The 22,786-nt window shown below is 39.6% G+C and overlaps 1 protein-coding gene across 5 annotated transcripts; it reads left to right on the plus strand.

Annotated features, from left to right (window-relative positions):
• Positions 1 to 602: 602 nt before the first annotated feature.
• Positions 603 to 22,637, plus strand: atat1 (alpha tubulin acetyltransferase 1). Of its 5 annotated transcripts, none has more exons than XM_085396934.1 (12): positions 603 to 957; positions 1,864 to 1,924; positions 6,845 to 6,936; positions 7,188 to 7,245; positions 7,364 to 7,477; positions 7,664 to 7,765; positions 9,228 to 9,273; positions 15,973 to 16,047; positions 16,785 to 16,998; positions 18,763 to 18,851; positions 20,025 to 20,106; positions 20,763 to 22,637. In XM_085396934.1, the coding sequence occupies exons 1-12, from the start codon at positions 866 to 868 to the stop codon at positions 21,049 to 21,051; spliced, it is 1,314 nt and encodes a 437-aa protein (XP_085253060.1). In that variant the 5' UTR covers positions 603 to 865; the 3' UTR covers positions 21,052 to 22,637. The 5 variants fall into 5 exon arrangements, with proteins under 5 accessions (XP_085253060.1, XP_085253061.1, XP_085253062.1 ...); XM_085396935.1 differs by having other exon boundaries at positions 18,766 to 18,851; XM_085396936.1 differs by lacking the exon at positions 15,973 to 16,047.
• The last annotated feature ends 149 nt before the right edge of the window (positions 22,638 to 22,786 follow it).

Below are 22,786 nucleotides of genomic sequence, written 5' to 3' on the forward strand. Positions count from 1 at the left end.
AAACGAGGGTATGCAAACACTACCATGAGTATGTGTATATCTGAACCTGTGTGTAATTTTGATTGATTATAGAAAATCCATAATAAATACATATGTGGGGTTTTTAAAGTCATTAAAATATTACATTACAATATGTTGTTATATTACAGTTTTGTCTCCCTCTGTAGAATCAGTTGCCATTACATATTTGAGACTGATAATATGCTGCAAACGCAAAAGTTAGATTGATAAACCAATTAATAGGAATTGTAAATATATTATTTTTCATTATAAAGTGATTCTGTATATTATTTTTCATCAGTCGTACAGATTTTTTGCAGGTACTATTTGTAAAATAAATCAGGCTATCAAATGACTTTAACCTCTTTCTGCCTCGTCAATTTACCGTAAACCTGAGAGAAACTACTCCCCCACAATTTTAATAACGATAAAAAGCTTACATGTAATGTGATTATCACGCAATTTGTCTTCACCCTTTCTTTCACCTTTTCTTGGGAATCTTCAAACACGTTTTTTCGGCTTAAATGAGCTCAGTGTGTGTACATCAGATTGACAACAACGTCTTTTACAGATATTACGGTTCATGTTGCCAGGGAGTGACTGAGCCGTAGTCATACAGACACAATAGAGCTGCAGTCACCATGTATATAGCAAGTGTTTGTATTTGAAACTATTAGAGCAATATGTAGTATCTCTCAAATTCTGTGAGTGCAATTTCGAAGCGTTGTTCTGGGGCTATTATCAGTGAGCTCTGATGCCTTTGCACTAACAAGCTATCTTCGTTAGACAGTAGGAGAGTGGCCGTGCACCGTTAGCTAGCTTTAGCCAGTTTGATAACATCATAGCTGCCTTGCCAGTTTTTACTATGGAGTTTCCTTTTGACATAAACCAATTATTCTCCGAGAGGATCTCTGTCTTGGACCAGACCTTGGTTGCAGGCCGCAAATCTGCAGGAAGGCAAGTTTCAAAGGTTTTCGAATCCTTTTGATAGTATTTTACAGTCAGACACTCGGTTCAGTTCAGGTTTTCAATTCAGGCTTACATAGCACAATACCAAAAATATACATACAGGCTCAAATATGTACTTAAACTTACTTAAATATTCTAATGTGGTGCTACAATATCTTTTTAAGTTTACACGGCCAAGGCTTATTGACTTTTCATTGGTGATCATAATTGAGTCCCACTTTTCCTCCATAAGAAAGATTTGATTGACAGCACTCATTGGACCCCAGGGATCTCAGTAAAGAAGAAAGAATTGTAGATTTACACAAGTTGGGAAGATCTGTTGGAGCCATGTCTAAACAACTGCAGATTCTGAGATCACCAAGTCAAACAATTGCACATAAGTACAAGTATTTGGGAAACTATCACCGTCAGATGACAGGAAATTGCTTAGTTGTTCAGCAGTGTGCCCCACACAAGGTGCACTAAGGCTTAAGCTTGCCAGGATGTGACTGGTCTTAATGACTGCTCTTTTTGACAAGTCAGATGTCTTCAGACTACAAGTCACATTCTACATCATGACATGCCTATAATGGATGTATGTAAACATCTGACCTCAACTGTAAGCAGAACCATGTATAATGCAAATAGAACATAAATGACAAATCTGTGACCTCTTGGGCTGATCTATCTGGCCCTATGTGAAAAAGCAAGGAGTCAGGGACACTGCCCCCTTTTTTTTAGAAAAAATAAACATGAATGAACAGAAGTGGCCTGTTTAGGCAGGGAAACAGACTTTTATCATGCCTGTGGGCCATCTGGTATCCTGCATTTAGATGTACTGTGAGAAAGAGGTAGAGTGTCTGGAATATAAAAAGTGAAAATGAGCCTCTTATCTAATAATATTCTGCTCTGCAGGCCAGATCTTCAAGCTCACATAGCCACAGTTATTGATGAACTTGGGAGGGCCTCAGCAAAGGTGAGTCTGTGTAGTCCGCTTACTTTTCTGTGTAAAGACACATGTCAAAAGGGAATATTCTGCTATTTTTATTATCTGCCATATGTATGTTACTATTTTCCTTTTAGTCAAAAGCTCAGGATTCAGACTGCTCTGAACAGCTGCTTTCCTTTTTTTATTTTTAGAACAAGCTAATGTCAGCTCTTTATGAATTTCTTTACACTATCATCTTCTAAACAAGTCAACCCACAAGTCAAACTTTTATGTTTGTGTGTACACTGTCTACTGAAGTAACATCGCAGTGTATCGCCTGACATGTCCAGTCAAAATCACAATGCATAGTTGATTGGTGACATCGAAATATTGCTATTTATGTTACCTTCAGTATTTCTTGAGCTGTGTTTTCCAGTTCAGTTGGGACATGAAATAATCTTATGTGACTGTTAACTGAAACACTAAATTCACTTATGTCACTCAATAGCAGATAATGAGTGTATTAATACAGAAAAAGCATTCTGCTGTAATGTTTGTTTCAGCCAGTCTGTGTGTTATTGACTCTATATTTCAGATCAGATTCAGGTAAGTGCAAGCAGATGGATTAGAGAAGCTCCCATTTCCAATCAAGAACAATAACCCAGTTCACGCCCTCATATATTTAATGGAATTGTAATTATGCAGTTTTGGTCACAATATCATCATTTTACTTAAGTGTTTTAAAGCAAGTCCAGTATGAATTTTGCTGGATGACTGAAAGTATTATTTTGTTGAAAGCACCCATCATTCGCATACACTGTAAGGCCTGATCATTCTTCCATCTGTTATAGCTGTGCATTGTCCATTGTACATATTTTGTTTACTAAGGATGAGTAGCAGCAGGAATTGGAATCCGAATGCCTCATTTGCATACTTAGTTGACACCCAACTCACATTGTGTCTGCTGTCAGTGGTCTTTTTTTATGCACTCTCTCTTGTCTTATGTGACTCTTAAAAGGGAATAAATATGGTAATGTCTAACTAGATAGTTTCATTCTTTTACCCACTAAAGTAGTTTCGCTTTGCTGCTTTGATTCACTTTTCACAATAATCTCCATTATGGCCACTCAGTTCATAGTTCATCCTTTGTTTAGCTCCTGTACTTTGTTTTTTGTTAAGGCCAACAGTCCCTTTAGGACAGCTTCCATCTGACTGGCTGCCCAAACAGAAGGTTTGTAGAGCAAATGGGGGTAAGAGGCAGTGTCTGTGTCAGATATGAGCATCTTTAGAAGCAGATCTGCTCATTTTGACATGATACAATAGGGGGGAAAGCATACAAAGAAGTGTGAAGCTTCAGTATTTGGCTTAGAGGGTTGGCTTGCTGGTATGCTGACATGTAATTTAAATCTAAGCATCCACCACTGGAATGGTATGACAGAAATTTTCTCTTTAAATTAGTTGAAATTGTTCTCTAATGCAAAATTTGGGGAGTTATAAAAATGTGAATGTTATTCCAAGACTTTATGTATTATTACATAATAGGTATGTTCCTGAAATTGATTTTGTGATTTTCACAGATCTTCAAAGATGATTTTATGTTTTTGGGGGTTTTTTTGTTTTTGTTTTTGCGCAATTTTCTGTTTCCTTCTTTTTGTTTTGATGTTGTCTGTGGACATTTAGTTTAAATGAATCAACACTGAGTCATACTAACTATCAGCATTCTTGAAGCAGAGGCCACAGCAAACTTCCACACCATTAATCAACCAAAGACCAAGATTTAATTGATTTGAAAGCCGGATGCTTAGCCTTGTCCACCCTAGCTGGACAACTCAAAAAACAGTCTTATTTGTTATAAACCATTGTCCTCCTGGGCCTTACACGGAGTTTCTGTCTGATTTCGCAGACTTTTTATCCGATTTAGTACTCCTCTCGGATAAAATGATTATTGCAGGTGATTTTAACATCCAAAGGAAAGCCTTGACATTTAATCTGTTATTGGACTCAACTGGCTTCTTTCAAAATGTGAAAGACCCCACCCAACACTTTAATCACACTCTAGATCTTGTTTTAACACATGGCATAGAAACTGAACATTTAACAGTGTTTCCCAAAAAGCCTCTCTTGTCTGATGTTTTCCTAATAACAATTACTGATGATGATGATGATGATGATGATGATGATGATAATAATAATAATAATAATAATAATAATAATAATAATAATAATAATAATAATAATAATAATAATTGACAATAATGATTACACAGTAGTGGGGAGTAAATTTCATCACTGTAGATGAGATGAGATGATGATGAGATAGCCTTTATTTGTCAGTTGCAGTTGCCCACAACCGAGATGACAGACCTTGCCAACCGTACATACAATACAAACATCACATTGGGGAGACAGGTCAGGCTAGGTGTAAAACAAAAGGATAATACAGGAATGCACAGATATCAACACACCATAGCACAATAAAACACAGACAAGCAACATGGGAGAGTATTCCAGTGTGTACAGCTGATCTGGGACCGCTGCAATCTTCGATTACGCCTCCAGCTGATCCGGTGTCCACATCGGCTGGGAGGATGCGTTGGATCCGGGGTAGGGAGGGTGATAGTGAGGGCGTATCAGTGTACATGTTTCGTGCGTGTCACCACGCCCGGTTAAGCATCAGTCAACAGTCTCCAGTGGACCCAGGTGGCCTTGAAGGAGGGGCAAAGAGTTCTGACAACAATCCTGTTATCATGGGAAGAATTTGTTGTTCCAGTCAGCTTCAACCTTGGCAGGCCTTCAGCTGGCGCCAGGGGAGCCGCATGAGTGAAGATCGTGAATGTTTGGGTTTAGTGCGAACAACTGCATCCAATTTTTACAGTTGGTCTAATGTCCATCACTGGTCACCAGTTCTCTCAATTCCCGTTGTTCTTCTCCAAGATCTTATCCATATTGCGTTCAAAACACAGTCTGAGTACTCGCAGCCAATCAGCTATCATGTCGGCCAGCCTTATGGGATCTTGAACAGCTGTAGCCGCTTCCTGTTCTTCGATAAACCAGGTCCAAGCCAGCTCCAATCAGCCCGAACTCTGTTATCATGGTTTCAAATTGGTAGATGTTGTTCATTGTCCTCCATCGAGAGTGTCGCCAGACACACGACGCAACTGACCATCGAGTATCCGGCAGCAAACGTCTCCGCAGGACAATCGGGCTCTCCCAAGCCTAGCAGAGTGTCAATTCCATTACAGGACCAGTTGATGAAATCCATAATTCTTTAGGTTTTAGAGAACAAGACTGGGAAACTCTTTGAGGGTTAGAGTTAGACGAGACTAGACAAACACATAGAAGAAAATAAGAACAACCCCAGGTTTCTTTACTGCACTGTAGCCAGGCTGACAAAAAGTCAGAGCACCGTTGAGCCAACCATCCCTTTAATGTTAACTATTAATGACTTGATGAATTTCTTCACAAATACAGTTTTAACCACTAGAGAAAAAAATGCTCATAATCATCTCACAGCTGTAGCATTATCTACAGCTACTTTCAGTACCACTGATATTTATTTAGACTCTTTTTCTCCAATCGATCTTTATGAGCTAACTTCAGTAAATGCCTCTGCCGAACCATCAACGTGTCTTTTAGACCCCATTCCTACAAGACTGCTCAAAGAAGTCCTGCCATTAATTAATGCTTTAATCTTAAATATGATCAACCTATCTCTAATAATCGGCTATGTACCACAGCACAGAAACAGCTTTAGTGAAGGTTACAAATGATCTTCTTATGGCCTCTGACAGTGGACTCATCTCTGTGCTTGTCCTGCTAGACCTCAGTGCAGCGTTCGATACTGTTGACCATAATATCCTATTAGAGCGATTAGAACATGCTGTAGGTATTACAGGTACTGCACTGCAGTGGTTTGTATCATATCTATCTAATAGACTCCAGTTTGTGCATGTAAATGGAGAGTCCTCTTCACACACTGAGGTTAATTATGGAGTTCCACAGGGTTCAGTGCTAGGACCAATTCTGTTTACATTATACATGCTTCCCTTAGGCAGCATCATTAGAAGACATAGCATACATTTACACTGCTATGCAGATGACACCCAGCTCTATCTGTCCATGAAGCCAGATAACACACACCAATGAGTTAAACTGCAGGAATGTCTTAAAGACATAAAGACCTGGATGACCTCTAACTTTTTGCTTCTATATTCAGATAAATCTGAAGTTATTGTATTTGGCCCTAAAATTCCTAGAAATATGGCATCTAACCAGATACTTATTCTCGATGGCATTACTTTGGCCTCCAGTAACACTGTGAGTCATTTTTGACCTGGATATGTCCTTCAATCCACATATTAAACAAATGTGTAGGACTGCTTTCTTCGATTTGTGCAATATCTCTGAAATCAGAAATGTCCTATCTTGGAGTGACGCTGAAAAAGTTCCAATAAATACATAAATTAATTGAATTCAAAATCCTCCTCCTCCTCCTCACATACAAGATAATCAGACCCCATCTTATCTTAATGACTTTATAGTACCATATAACCCAATTAGAGCACTTCGCTGTCTGACTACAGGATTACCTGTGGTTCTAATAGTATTTAAAAGTAGACTGTTAGGCAGAACCTTCAATTTTCAGGCCCCTCCTCTGTGGAACCAGCTTTCACTTTGGGTTTTGGGAGACAGACACTATTTCTACTTTTAAGATTAGGCTTAAAACTTTTTCCTAAAGTTCAGGTGGATGGATCAGGTGACCGTGAATCCTACCGGTCAAGGCAGATGCCCCCCCTCCGAGCCTGGTTAAATGAATAGGTGTGTCAAAATGTTTGACTGGTAGTGTGTATGTATAGCTTTCAACTTGAACTTTGACATTGATGTCTGCAAAGAATGGTGTCAGCTCAACTGACAAAATCCAACGACATCTGTTTCTATTTTTAAGATTCCCATTCTTTTTTCCCTCAGGCCCAACAGCTCACAGCACCTATAACAAGTGCTTCCAAGCTGCAGACCCAGAAGCATCAGCTCTATCTTCTTAAGAATGGAGAGAGCAGCGGGTACATCTCATATCCCTTCCTCAGCTTTCACTTATTATTCAGCTTCTCTGTTTCTCTCTGGATTGACTGAGTTGGTGTTTTCCAGCGGGACCTGGTCAGATGAGTCATGTTGAAATGACAAATCATGTACTGTAGCATTGAGACATAAAAGACACTGTTTTTAATGTATATCACAGGAGCTCACCTCAGTAGATATTTGTATTACTCATTGCCAAGTCAAACTAACCCCTATTCCTGTCTCCTAACTGCAGGGGACGTGGTGTGGTTGTGGGATTTCTGAAGGTTGGCTACAAGAAGTTATTTTTGCTGGTGAGTCACTTATATTTTTTTTAATTTCCTTTTAACTTCTTTCCTTTCGGCCTTGCTGTGATCTGTATTTGACTTTCTGAAAGGCTTTTCAGGTATGCTTGCTATATTTCCTCCACAGGACCGGCAGGGTGTGCACGTAGAGGCAGAACCACTCTGTGTTTTGGATTTTTACATAGCAGAGAACCTGCAGCGAAATGGCTATGGGCTTGAGCTATTTAACTTCATGCTACAGGTAGAGAATACTTTAGGAATCCCTGAAATCATCTGAAACAGACCTTTCACAAAAAGAGCTAAAAACTGGAATGATGTGATAGTGGTACCTAAAATGATGACATTAGTATTGCAGGTCATTGCTGTGTGTGTTTATTGGTAATTGCATGTTTTTGTTTCTCTGTCTTTCTCCATCTCCCACCTGTAGCACAAGAATTTAGAGCCAGTGCTGATGGCTTATGACAGGCCTTCACCTAAATTCCTGTCTTTCCTGGCAAAGCATTACTGCCTCACGCAGAGTGTTCCTCAGGTACGGGCTGCACTTCACACAGTCATTACACTTTTTAAAGCAAATCTTTATTACCTCTGGAGAGCAAAAGAAAACCCTGTAGTTTTTCATTTGACTTTTAGTGGGGCTTCGCTTGTTATCATGGCTATAATTAGGCTAATCTTGCTCCCTCCTCTTTCTCTTCAATTTTGGCTATTTTTAATACTGCTACTTCTCTATTGTAAAATAAATGGTTGTTTACAAGTTTATCTGTAGTGGAATTTCTGGGAAGACAGGGTACCCCCTGTTTATATAATATAATCAGTTAATAGCTTTACATCTTAGGACAAGGTAAATTTAGATAAGAAACTGACTGAGAAGAGAAGGGTCCAAAATAAGAAAAACAGTGCCAGCACAAGACAAAAACATCCAATGTACAATTCAAATTAGTCAAAATTATATCACCTTACAGTATTTGCATTACTTGAATTTAAACAGTAGGGTTCCAGTAAAAATATACATGTAACTCATCTGACAAAGGGGGAGTTATCAGCCTGCTTTTCATGTGTTTTTAATGAAATTTAGTTTTGCCGTTTCATGCCAAAGATCAAACAAGAGTTTCTATACTGGATTCCATTCATAGAAATTGACATTATCAACTAATTACTACTCTCAATCTTCCTAAACATTAAAAAAAATCAGGAAATCCCTGATTTGAAAAGTGGTGACACCTGTGCATGCACTGACATCAGAAGGAACACAGTGAGATGGACCTAAAAGATGTATACAGAATATAAGCTAGACAACACTAGTTACACACTTGGATCCCAAAAGACTACGTATGAGATGAGTTGTAAATTCAAATGAGGAAATTACAAAGGCCTGATTTAGACCTTTTAGAGACTATAACGTAACTGTAAGTGGCGGACATTGCTGCCCGCATTTTTGCTGGTATAGTATCATTGGGTCATCTCCCAAAGTTTCATATGCAGCCAACAGACAGAAAAGAAATTCCTTCCTAGCTTCTTGCTTGTTGATGTGATCAGTTTTTTGGGGGCAAACCTATTTGTCCCTCTAGTTTTTCCACTTTTTTGTGCATTCCCTCATTCAGGTAGTTTCATCTCTCACCAGGAATTTTCTGACATTTGTGAGTCCTTATATTGATGCTATCATTATTATTCCTTACACTGAGACTGTGATTGTTATTCTCTTACTGATAAATTATAAAACTGCGTTGAAAAAGTAGCTGGAAATGCACAGGAGGAATTGACAGTGCTGACCAACCCATTCAAAATTGTTGCCAATTGTGTCAACCTGACCTGCAATTACTTTTCTCAGGAGTTGCATATCAGGTTACATCATAGGTTACAGTGTAGGGATGTTATTGGTGGACACACCACTAAGACTGGAAATGCAGGGGCTGTCAGGACACAGATGGTTATCTACTTACCTAGTTAACTTCATAAGAAATTTTAGTGATCTGTTTTCTTATTATTCTGTCCAGGTCAATAACTTTGTGGTTTTTGAAGGCTTCTTCCTCAACAGAGCAGGTAACTTTTTTGCCACTTTGATCCCATTGCTGTGGTTCTGCAAGCGATTATTAAATTATATCTGCTTTGTGTTAACATAAGTTATAAGGTGTCTTCCAACAAGCAGCTCCAAAAATGAAATTCTTACTGGTGAAGCCTGTGTTTTCTTAGCATTCTTGATATTTCTGGATATGTTAATCAACACTGGTGGTTCAGTATAAGAACAGTATGAGTTCAGTTATATAATACTTAACACACTACATCTAGTAGTTTTAAAGTAAACAGGTGCTTAGACACAAAGTAAACACACAAAGTTTTGTCACATGTGTCTTTGTGGAAGAAAAAAAGCCACCTGCAGTAGATTCAGTGGGTAGAGCAGGTCATCTACTAATTGGAAGGTTGGTGGTTCAATCCCTGACTGCCCCACTCTGTGTGCCAAATATTCTTAGACAAGATACTAACCCCAACTTGTTTTGTGATTCATCGATTGATGTATGAATATGTGCTTGTGTGACCAGATGAACAAGAGAAGCTGCATAGAGTGCTTTGGGTGCTCAGGTAGAATAGAAACGCACTATATAAGCGTTTCCAGTGGGGGAATCATTTCGTCGCTCATCCAAGTGTCTTCATCAATCTCACCTGACTGCAGGTTTCTCCAACCTTAAACAGCATTTGCATAATGACTGAAACTAGCACCACTGACTGCAGGTTTCCCCAATCAGCTGCGGTTGAAGAAGTCACTTGGATGAGTAATGAAACATTTCTCCTATGGAAATGCTACATACAGATGAACATAATCAGCTTCTGGGGATTTCCTTACCTGGATGATTGAGCATGCATCAATGATTCAGTAAAAAGGACTAGATGTTACAGTCCCTGATAATGCATTGCTTTAGATGGAGAGACTCTTGAGTGATGGCTGTTATGAGGAAAGGCAGCCCAGAAACTTTGCCAGCAGCACGCATCGTTGTGTGCCTCAACTTTCGGTCTTTTACCCAGGCTAATCTGCCATTTTCTTTCCTTGGTTAGGTTTAGGGATTAGAGATCTGATCTAGTTTATCATTTTAAAATTTGGTACACATCGTCAGTAGTGGACCTTTGATTCATCGGGTGTTTCGGCCATTATCACTAGACACCCTCATCCAAGGAGGCCCTGCCAGGGTTGATCAGGCTCTGGAGTGTGTCACTGGTTTATGTTAACTTGTTATTTCTCTTCTTCTTTCTTCTGTTTAGTTTCCTACAGTTTATTTTTTATCTATTCACTGCAACTGAGAAATAATACTTACCTCTTCAGCATTTATGGAGCCTAACATCTTCAAAGGGATAGAAAAGGTGATAGAGACAAAAGGGACAAGATAGGAGAGAGGAGAGCCAGAAGGGGGCGCCTGATCTGGCTTCCCACACCTCCCCGCCGGATCGGGCTGTACGCTCTACCTCCCCACTGTCTCCCAGAAAAGGGAAGAAGAGTAGAGGGGAGAAGAGCGGAATATTTCTTTTCTCTCGCGGTTAGCTGACTGCCTTAGCGGCCCAAGTGATGTCAGCCCTTTTTAGCCATAGCCAGTGACTGGTCCTCTCAGCAGTGTTAGCTAGTTCTCTTATAGCCTGCCGTTGCGCCTGTCCTCTGATCCTAATCTCTCTAAGCAGCTTTGCTGTTGTGCTGGCAACAAAGACCCTGCACCCCACTTCCACCGGGCGCACCTTGATCTTCCAGCCTCTGTCCTCTGCCTCAGCTGCCAAGTTGGCATACCGCAGCTTCTTACGCTCAAACACTTCCTCAATTGTTTCCTCCCATGGTACCGTCAGCTCAGTGACGTACGCAAGTTTTGGGGGGTTAGACTAAAGGACGAGGTCTGGTGGCAAAGTTGTTGTTACGATCTCTGTGGGAAAAATTAGCCTCTGATCCAAGTCCACTTGCATCTGCCAATCCCTAGCAACCTTCAGCGGGCCCAGGTCTGGGGTTGAGGGGCTTGTCCTCAGCTTGTCTCCTTCCCGGACAAATGTTGATGAAAACTGACGCTCCTCTTGGTTCGTGAAAGGTTGAGCTTTGATGGATTTTCTTTTGCACACAACTTTCTCTGCTAGACACCTGAGGACCTGGTTGTGTCTCCATATTTATCAGCCCTGAGTAAGGCTAGACCAACCAAGATGTGCTTGAGTGTTGCTGGGACTGTACAAAGGGGGCAGGATGGGTCCTTTCCAAACCACAGCTGCAGATTTATTGGGGAAGGTAGCACATCATATGTCGCTCGGATGATGAAACTTAGTCTATTAGACTCCATGCCCCAGATTTCACTCCATAAGAGTTTCCTCTTTTCCACACTCTCCCAATTCACCCAGTGAGATCTCAAGCCTCCTCAACCAGGCTAGGGATAGGCAATGACAGTATCCCGTCGCTGTAGAGTCCAATGCTGCTGAGGCATTTGGGAAGTCCAAGCCACTTCTTAACGTAGGAGCTCACTAGCCTCTCTAGTCGATTGGCATGATTGAGTGAGACCTCGTACATTGTCAGCGGCCACAGTATTCTGGGTAATAACCCAAACTGGAAGCACCAGAGCTTCATTTTCCCTGGGAGTGCAGTGTTGTTAATCCGCTTGAGGTCATAAGACCAAGTTCTGCCTTAGTTGTTCTAGTTGCCACGTATCATTGAGGTCTGCATTATACCACCGTCCCAGGCTCTTTATGGGCTTCTCTAAGACTGTTGGAATTGGTTCTCCACTGATATAGAATTGCTTGGCTGTCAGCTTTCCTTTTACAATGAGTATATAAGAACCTTTAGATATGCAAGTTTAAACGTGGCACTCAACCCAAAAAGAGTGCTGCAGTGCTTTCATTCCAGTTCCAAAATATTTTGTTTCATCAAACTCTCCCAGGGTCAACCTCTTCTCCTCTGAGGGATCAGAGGGTGTACAGCTTTTTGTAAGGACTGTTCTTTCTTTTTTTTCCCCCTCATACATCTTGGTCCCATTCCTCTGTCCCATAATTACTATAACTTCACACGTCAGTGCTTACGTTTCAGGTTAGCTTTCCCATCAGTGTAAATACAGTGAGGAAAATAATCATTTAATCCCCTAATGAACTTTTAGGTTTGCTCATTTACAAAGAAATGAACAGTCTTAATGGTAGATTCACTTTGACGGAGAGACTGAAGATCAACCAAAAATACAGAAAAATTACACAAGAGAAAATTAATTTTTAGGCCATTGAGTGAAAAAAGTATTGGATTCCCAAGCTAAACTTGATTTATTACTTGGTGGAGAATCCCTTGTTTGCGAGCACAGTGGTAAGGCATTTCTTGTAGTTGGTCACCTGGTTTGCACACATTTTGGCCCACTCCTCTTTACAGAAAGTTTTTTGCTGCCACTTGACAGCTCCTTCCACAGATTTTCTATAAAACCGAAGTCTGGAGTTTCACTAGGCATTATCTGAATGTGCTCTACTTCTTCTTGGAACAGGGGAAGTTATGTTTTGTTTCATTAGCATGCTGAGACAATGACTTGACAGTGACAATGACAGAAGCGACAATGACAGAATTAGTGTTCTGTCTGGGAGAAGGTCTTTTTGTCCTAGATTTTACAGTATGTGGTAAAATTGTTCCATTGCAGAAAAACAGCCCCAAAGCATAATATTTTCTCTTCCATGCTTGACTGTGGGGATGGTGTTCTTTAAGTCATATTCAGCATTTCTCTTTCTTCAAGCATGGCGGGTCGAGTTAATGCCGGAGAAATCAGCTTTGGCTCCTGATGATAGTACTTTATCTCAAGCCTTCTCTGAGTCATTTAGATGTTCACTGGCAAACTTAAGACAGACCTGTATGTGCGCCTTCTTGTGGCAGGCGCTCTTGCGGGTGCAGCAAGAGTTCAGTCCATTAGGGCGTAGTGTTTTACTAATTGTGTTTTTGGTGACTGTGCTCCAAACTGCTTTCAGATCATTAACAAGCGCCTGCTGTGGAGTTTTGGACTTTATTAGCTTACAGTCATCCTGCATGGAGTTCCAAAATGGGAGCAGACTGAGATTGATGTTGGTATGACTGAGCTCATACCAACAGCTGTCACCTTCTCACCAAACCTCTTGATTATGATCTACCATTCCAACCTTGTGCAGGTCTACGGTCTTGTCCCTGACATCCTTTGACAGCTCTTTGGTGTTGCTGGTGGTGGAGAAGTTTGAATGGAAGAAACTGATTCTGTGGGCAGCTGTGCTTTTTTGCTTGATATCATTCCTTTCTACATTAAAGTGAAATTTCTATAATATTTAGAGACTGTTCATTTTTTTGTAAGTGAGCAAACTTACAAATTCAACAGGGGATTAAATCATTATTTCCCCTACTTTATCTCCTTGCTACATTGGTACAGTATATGGCATGTGTGATGTATCATGTCATATATTGAACCTACATTCCTGGGTTTCAGAGAACTGCAGAGAGAAATCCACACCCTGTATACCACTCCTAAACTCCACAGACCACTTGATACCTGCTTGTTTCCTGAACCTCCAATGTGTCACTTTGTTAAAAACAGCTAAAGTGTGTTGTATGACTACATTATTGTAATGACTGCGAGCAGTAAGATCATGGTTAGGAAGATTGGTAGCCTCTTTATACTGCATTTTGTTTACCTCTGACATCATTAGGATGGCTTTATAGTGTAGAACAGGACGAGATGCCAAGCAAAAATCATTTTAAGAAACACTTTTGACCTTTTTGAGCTTCATGGTAGTAACATAGTTTTGTATTGTGCCCCCTGTTGATAGTTGACGCTCATCTGCCTCAAATTACCAAATTTAATTAATAGTCTTTGACATAGAAGTTGATAGCACAGAACCACTAATACATTACCTTCCTTAAGCTGCATTTGTATGCCCAGCATAGGACACTCAAAGGAATTAATAAACTGACACAAACGTGAATATAGGTTTCAGGATTAGCTGAATCCAAGGAAACCATGTTTTTCCACCGCGTGCCGCTCCGTTTAGACGAGCATTGGAAAATTATACAAAAGCTAACATGTTGTGATTTACATAAAAATTGGGCACAAAGTGATTATAAAGAAGTGAATGTATAAAATGTCTTGTTGTTATTATGACGAGTCTTATACAGAGGCTACCAATCCTTTCAACCAGAGATGTGCTCTTTTTGTGCCAAAGGTACCTGAAAGAATTGTCTTTATAGTTAAAACAGCATGAGTAGGCTAAAAACAGACTTGCAAATAAAAAACAAAATTTAAATATTGGATTCTGGCTAACTCAGACTGCTCAGGTAACAGAACAAAAACAAGACTTTGCCTGGCTGAATCAAATACAGTGGAACCCCGGCTTACGAAGACCCCATTTAACGAAAAATTCAAATTACGAAGGCACTTAACGGCAATATTTTTGCCTGCAGTACGACAAAATGCCCGTGTAACAAAATCCGTTTGCAAAATCCGTTTCGCTGTTCCACGTGAAAGACGTATTGTTGTTGCAGTGCGCTATTTCATGTGCTTTTCTTTTGCAAGTAGCCTATCGTTGATTCATAATGGGGCCGGCATAAGGCATAAATATGAGCGAGTTTAAAAAAATGTTAAATAATTATCATTGCACAGTGTACGTACATGCATTAATTAACGTAAATGTAAGTTTTAGTTTTAAAGTTTAGAATTAAATTCCATAATGTTATGTACATGTACACGTACATATGTATGCATGCCTACGTATGCTTTCTTCAGCCTCCACCTAGAACTTCGTCTTCAGCCAGCATCGCCTCACTCAAAAGGCGATGGAAAAAGGTGCTTCGACGAAAATTTTGACTTACGAAAGACCCTCTGGAACGAATTAATTTCGTAAGTCGGGGTTCCACTGTATATAAATTTTATATATTTATTGACGTCCAAAACAATCATGTCAGGAACAGTCTGCATTGATTTTTGGAGAGAATATTTCACTCGTCTGAGCTGCTGGTTTTGTCAGCATCAATATATGAATTCTGTTTGACAGTGGATCCTCCCTTTCACAGACACAACACTATCTTGTAAGATAAAGTAGAAATAGTTCTTTCAGAGGAAACATTGTTTAAATGTATGGAGGAGCACAACTGTCTGACTAAATGAATAAATCAAAATGCCATTAAATTATTATGTAATATTAATTTTAAAAAAAGTTACATAAATTAAAAGGTAGTTTTCCTACCTTTTAACATTCCAACTCACTTTTCCATTTTTGGTATTTTTTAGAGTCACCCACTGACCAGTCAGTCATAAGAATCAGCTAGTTTACAGCATCAGATTTGTCTGATGTATCATGCATATGCACTGCAGTCTAAAGTTCACCTGTTTAGAAATGTAACTGCAAACCGCTTGGCACAAGTGTTATGTATGCCATGGATACATGTAATATATGTCAGCATATTACAGAAGAGGGACCTGTAAGGCTGTGGTTCCCAAAGTGGGGGTCGCGCCCAGCTGTTTGGAGGGGGGGGGGGGGGGGTGCAGTATGAATAAAGAAAGAATGGTTGGACACATAATGGACAGGTTTTTGATGAAGCATGTCTTCACTTCTCATAATGACTAACTACTAGTGAAACTTGGCACTCATGAAATGAATGTGTTATTTATAATATAGACAGTTTTGGTCTTCCATACAGAGCTTATGAAGGACAGTATGTGGGGCTGTGCTGTAAGGAGACGGGTGGGGTGATCGACTCGTGTTCCTCTTCTGCCTCTGCTCTGAGTTTGTTCTCCTCTGCAGCGGCCCAGTTGAGAAAGGTTCCCCCAAAAAAGCCAGACGGAGAGATCAAGCCTTACTCTTTAATGGAGAGAGAAGGTAAACAGTCACATAGTGCCACTTTGCCATAACCAAGTGTTGACATTAAACATTAAGACTCTATTCCAAGTACACGGTCATAAGAAAGCACTTGTTTCCCTTGTCGGTAACACTGATATAAACTGTGGAAATAAACAAAAATGTGCTGGAAAAAAGCTTCCACAAATCCTTTTATGGTAAGTCTGAACATTGAAGAATGGACTGGAGCTGATCTTCCTCTATAGACCAGAACACGTAATACCAATAAAAATCTTATACACTAACTCAGCAAATGCAGAGTAAATTGTAGGTTATAGCATGTTAGCGGTGACACTCAAAAAAGTAATGTATTACACATTACTTGTCTAAAAGTAATGCATTTTGTTACTTAACTTCCTTGTAACTTTGTGTTACTCCTTACCATGGCTTGAACTGCATTGTGATATGATTATCAGTTGAAAATATAAATGTTAGTCTCCAGTCTTACACATAATGATGGCTATGGGTAGAAGATGAACCAGCTAAAAGTGCAAATTCAAGAACCTTGAATCTCTGTAAGCTGATATTTGTAGCCAAGGAGCAAGGCTTCTTTTATGGCTTTCCAAAGTTTGAAAAATGTTATAAAATTGTTGTTGTTTTTGTTTTGTTTTGTTTTTTTTGGGGGGGGTTTAAAGGTGAGCTTTTACCAAGCACAGAGCCTATAAAATATGATGCTCTCAATTAGTGCTATTAGTATGTACATATTTTTTTCTGTCTAGCTGTTCGCCAGGAGCAGAAGAGTCTTCCTTGGCCGTTTGCTCCTCCCCACTCCCCCCAGCGCTCGGTGGCCTCCCAGTGGTCCAAATCCCTCAGCGTGGGATGCTCCCCCAGCAGGGCACCCCCTCGAGTCACTCCAACTTCTTCCCCTGGTTGCAACAGGAACCAGAGCCCACAGTCACCTCTCAGCGACCGCTGCAGAGCAAGACGCACCAGGTAAGAAGTAACGCACTTCTTTCTGTAAAATTCACCTGCAACTGCATTATGGAAATCTATATTTTACACATCTTAACATCATGTCAAGGTCAGTTACTGCAAATGAAATTTGCCCACAGTTTCAGCCTCAGTAACAAAGAAAAGCTGGATCTGTGAGAAGAAACACTTAGCAGACAATCTGCAAATGTTGTTCCACCTGTGTAGAGGGTGCCCGGTTTAGACGAAGCAGGATTACACCGTTGTCATTCCCACAGTCAGTTGTTTACATGGACCGCCTTTATGTCATCCTAACACTAGCATCTTTTTCTGTCACACGAACCCTGTGCACGCCATCCTTGACTAAATTCATAGACTTCCTCTAAAGTCTTCCTATTTTCCTCCTGCCTAGCGGCTCTATTTTCAACATCCTTTGTCCAGTATGTCCACTGTCCGTCCTCTGAACATGCCCAAATCGTCTCAACCTCTCTAACCTTTTCTCCAATCCGCTCTGATATACTAATATTTAATCCTGTTCATTCTGGTCTCTGCCAATGAAAATCTTAACATCTTCACCTCTGCCACCTCCAGCTTGGCCAGCTGTTTTTAGGTTAGTCGCGGCTGAGACCATTTCTGATGAGGTTTACATAGATGGTGCAATTAAAAGGCCAAATTCCTCTTTCAGGTTCCAACTTTCAGATGCTGTTCATCTGCTGTAGGTAGTTTTTTAGGCTAGTTTAATAAATGGCCTCAAAAATGCTAATAAATGCTGTTTTATCTGTGAATCTGTTGTTCTGTTGTTTTATTCACATTTGTCTGTTTTTGTCGGTTCTGTGTAGATACAACACTGTTATAGGTGCTTTATACATAAATGGGTCATATATATAATATGAATATAATAAATAAGTGTAAGTGGTATGTTAATAGCACTAATAGTTGTGTAAAGTTATATAAATTGTATGTGTACTCTTGAATGCATGGTTAAAGTGGCCACTAAGACCAGCAGCAAAACTAGTCAGATACTGTTGTTCTGAGTAGAACAAGGTCCAGATCTCTCACTGTAGTGATTAGTGGCTCGAGTTTTCCTGTAATTTGTAATTATTTTGCTGACCGACTCCTTTCATTCTCTCCTTCTTTCTCTTCTCTTTCCCCTTTTTTCGTCACCCATTGTGCTCCATTTATTTTGTCCCTCTGATTGATTCTGGCTCGTCTTTCTGTCATCAATAGTTCCCTTAATAGATCTCAGCTAGGCTTTCATTGACCAGCCTGTTCCTTCCCTTCAAAGGAATGGCTGATGTGTCTTAGCTCAATAAATAGCCTGTTTTTGTCTTATGAATGGGGAGTCTGTTGTTGCTAGAATAGTTATTCAACTCAAATGAGGAGAGAACAAACTCCTTTTGGCCTTCTTGTTATCAGCACGACAGACTGGAACTTGATGGCCGTGTCTTATCTGCTTGCCTTTTTTAGAACTCATTAAACAACCTGCCACAAAACTGCTCTTGTGAAATTGCATTTTGTCACACACAGAAATGATACTTAAACAGGATATTGTAAATTAAGGCTGCGAGTCTTATTTCCATTCTTCTTTTTTTGTGTGTTTTATTTCAACAGTATACCATGCATTTTTTCTGTTTGTTATATTTTGAGTTGTGTAATTATGTCATTTCTTTTTTCTTTTTTCTTTCTTCCATCCAAACATGTGCCTGTCTTCTCTCCTTTCTCTGCCTTGCTCTCCATCTTATTTGATTTTCTTCTCATCATCCTTGCTGGCTTTTGCTACTTCTCCAGTAGCCAACAGGGTCTAGTTGCGAGATGCAACTTGTACAGTCGACACATGGACACCAGAGCTGTTGGACTGCTGCACAGATGCTCTCCAGGTGAGGTTTTGTAGAGGTGTTGATGGCAGTTAAAAACCACATCATGCTTGGATGTAAATTCATGTAAATTACATTAATTTAATCTACATTCTATACAATGTTTATATGAAAACAGTATAAACGCAATAACAACAATAACACTTTCACGCATCCCAAATGTTTTGATGTTGTTAAACGAATGCATAATCTAGCTTAGTGTTAAATCTGTACCTGGCCCAGTGTTTTTGTTGCAGGTATTACATTTTACATTTAAAATTTTGTCAACATTTTTTTTTATCCAATTTTTTATTATTTTATTTATTATTTTATTTATTTTTTTATTTCAATAAATAGAAAATGTAAATATTTAGCAAATCACTGGTTTCTGTTCTTATTTAGCCAACCTCTCTGGAAATGTGGTTGTGTGACAGGATAATCGTAACTCATCAGCCACTGACTGATAGCCACAAACTCTAATCCAATGCACTCTGATCACGATGTCCAGTATGATACGCTGGGCTGAACTTTTTTTTAGCATTGCAAAATATTGATTGAAGACTATGGCAGATAAAAGACTGCTTCAAAGTTTGGACGTACACCTTGATTACTAAATGACTTTTATTTATTCCTTTCTATTGTTTGGGCAAAATGAAACTGAAATGTATTTCATATATAGTAGATTCATCAGAGAAGTCAGTTTCCTTTGATCACAGGTTTGTACACTGTTGTTACTATGTTCATGTAGTCAACACTTAGAATGTATCCACTTGAGAGGTAATCCTTGTAAGAAAGTTACTGGGTTCTTTAAGTAAAGCAAATTGGCTCTTACGAGAACCACCCCACACTGCAGAGGAGCATGTTCGTCACAGTTACTGTGTCCATGAATATCACTTGGGTTTAAATTGATCTTAAGCTCTGATTAAAACACTGACCCAGTTGTGGTTGTCAGACATAACACACAACTGGGTTTTGAAGTGTTAGACAGTCTACATGTAAAATGTTTCTTTCATTATTATGAATGTTTGCTCTCAGAGCACTGAGCATTGGGCCACTGTTGTTAAGTCAGCGCAGTCATGTTGTTGCTAAAGCAAAAATGCAGATTATAAGAAATATTCTTTTTATGGAAAACTGTGTTTCATCAATTTCTCATTTTTATTTTTTATTATTCATCTGTTCCCTTTCCTCACATGTTAGCACCATGTGCCACCTCAGGTCTGAGAGCAGTAGGGGATCAGTCATACACATTGGGATACAGTATTCACTCACAACAAAACAGGTATTCACACATTGATCCACCAATTGTTTTAGAGGTTAGCAGGCATTAAAAAAGAAAATGAGGAGGTTTAGTGTGCAGATGTGGGGTTGAAACACCTCAAAATGTTGTCACAATTACAAAAATGCCTCAATTGGAATTACATCCCAGCAGACGGATGACTATGATGGACCGTTTCTCTAAAATGCTCAGAACATGTTTTATGCACCAGATATGCAACCACATCTCCAGACTTTCCTATTAGCTTATTGATGTAATATTAAATTCATGGTGACACATGGATTAAATGCTACATCTGATTATTGTTGGCAACACAATAATCAGTATGATGAGGGAAAAAGATCTGAAGACTTTCTGAGCCTCTTCAATTCCTTAATGGACTATAAGAATCTACGCGCAGGCGACCAGAGCTTTTAGCAGCTTTGAGCAAAGTTGTACAGATATTTCACATTGTGGGTGCAGTGTTAAAGTTGTCTTCCTCAAATAACACAATAACAAGAGTAGCTGATGAGACAGTGTGACATATAATCATCATGTGGGTAGCAGAGTGACAGCAGCCCTCACACACAACCATAGATATGAAGAAATCGGATAAGAGCAATGTTCAGTTTCATATCTGCCCTTACTTTTACCTTTTTACCAACTCCCCGTTCACACAGGAACTGGCCTGTCTTGCTTCCACCTCTCTCTACATCCAAGAAGGACTGCATAAGCAGCACTACCTCTTTAGACAGGAGAGAAACACACCTGGGCGCAGATCCTGAATCCAGTCGTTCTGAAGAGGAGATGAAGGTTCTGGACAGTTCACAGCTTCCAGCAGGCAACCAGAGACCTCTGTTGTGGGAGAGTGACAGAGTTGAAGACAGGTCATGGGCTGTGGGGGTGCACTGCTACACTGCCCAGTGGGTGAAGCAGAAGCAGGAATACAGGAGCACCCGGCCCTGGTGAATGTGTGACGATTACAGACTTTAAACATTATCAAAATGTTGATGCCTAAAAGGCTTTCAGACATGTTTGAGCCGACTTTTGAGTGTTTGAGAGCCCACGATGCAACAATTTCTTTGTGAAGTTTAAGTGCCAAAGTTCAGTTCAGAAAAAATACACTTCCAGTCTTTCTGGTTTTAGAAAGGCTATTATAATGGCTGCCTTAGTTGGTTTCCCAAACGAGTTCTTCAGCTGTCAACTAGCTCATCTTTTCTAGTCAACTGCAACTGGATAAGATGAACTAAATGTGGAGCAGTTTTCCGTTGAAGTCAGACTGGCTGCATCCTTGCTAATTGAATAATTGGCCCATTAAGTCAGTGGTGTTACTGGCAAGACAGGTCCAGCTAACTCAGGTAGGTTTTTCATCTTAGTAGCCTTCGCACTGAGCGTTGTTAGGTTCACTTATTTTGTTGTATAAATTCAGGGAAACATTGCATAAGACAAAGGTTACTAACGTGATCTTGGTTGATGGGATAATAGCATGATACACTTTCAGTTTATCACATTTGGGTTGTTGCATTTTTTTAGCAAATATTTAAAAAGAGTGATACAGTAGCCTACTCTTAATTTTCCATTTCTGTTTTGCACATGTGTAACAGCTACATGCAGCCACAGACTGTAACATAACGACATGATGTACAGACAGGTTACTTGCTTCAATGTACCCTGGCATTGATTTTCCAAGTCTCTGGAAAGATGGATCTGTATCAGTCTTCCAAAAGATTTGATGGTTATGGAGTTGAGTGTGTAACACATCAATCCAAATTCTCCCCTGTTTGACCGGGTTCAGATGTGGTGACAGGGTAGATAGTACATCAGACCATGTGTACTTATGAGATTCCCTCAGGGTAATGTGTGTCAGGCAGTATTTAAAATGATAACTCATAACCCATGTTGGTGTTTTTCAGATCTTGCAAGTAAGAAAATAAATCCTTAAACATGCAAACACAGTCTGTAGACTGCTCTGGGTGCTAATGGTACAGGTCATCCACAAGTGCAAAGCACAGAAATAGACAATTAGTCATTTTTAATATTTGTTCAAAAATCAAACAATTAAAAAAAGAACAGAAACGGTGTATTTGTGGAGAAATCAAGCAAAACATTTTGATTTATTTTGGACTTAAAGAAGTCTCCCATGGACAGAGCTTCCTGCAACTTTCCACTAACCGGAGTTTCATTAAATAATGGAAATGTTTGTGAGACAAAACATATATTTTTAGGTTTTTCAGACAGAACTGAAAACAAATTGGGTAGAAAGTTTACACATTTTTGCTGTAATGTAAACGTTAGTTAGAATGGTCCATAAAGCCAAAATACACCACGATATATCCTTATTTTGTCATTTTTACACTTCCATGAACTTTAGTATTCCAACAGTCAGAATGGGCTTAAACCCTAATGCCAAAACCTGTTACCTGGGTTTAACTGAACTTATAACTTCTCTGTTTGATTGTTTTTTGTTGTTTTGTTTTAGTTGAGTCAGTCTGCTTTGGAGGTCCTACTTAAAAGAAGCAGAATCTGGGATTTATATGTCACTTAGTCTTTTCTGAATAAATTAAGCCAAATGAGAAAAAGCTAGAATTCATATTATACATTGTGTTTGAACAATGCTTCCAAACCCGGGGTGGAGGCGCAGTATGATCATTCATACAGTATCAGCAGATGGAAGACACAGAATTACTGGAATGTACACAGTGGA

Source organism: Rhamphochromis longiceps, linkage group LG22 (genome assembly GCF_057381845.1).
Source record: "Rhamphochromis longiceps isolate RC_006_pf linkage group LG22, R_longiceps_female_GT1.1, whole genome shotgun sequence".
Taxonomy (NCBI): Eukaryota; Metazoa; Chordata; class Actinopteri; order Cichliformes; family Cichlidae; genus Rhamphochromis; species Rhamphochromis longiceps.

Bases quoted from the DNA above. Each gene is read 5' to 3' on its own strand.
- atat1 (XM_085396934.1), top strand. From the start codon at position 866: ATGGAGTTTCCTTTTGACATAAACCAATTATTCTCCGAGAGGATCTCT. The intron at 1,925-6,844 runs GTGAGTCTGTGT...TTTTTCCCTCAG, and splicing joins TTGGGAGGGCCTCAGCAAAG to GCCCAACAGCTCACAGCACC. The intron at 16,048-16,784 runs GTAAACAGTCAC...TTTTCTGTCTAG, and splicing joins CTCTTTAATGGAGAGAGAAG to CTGTTCGCCAGGAGCAGAAG.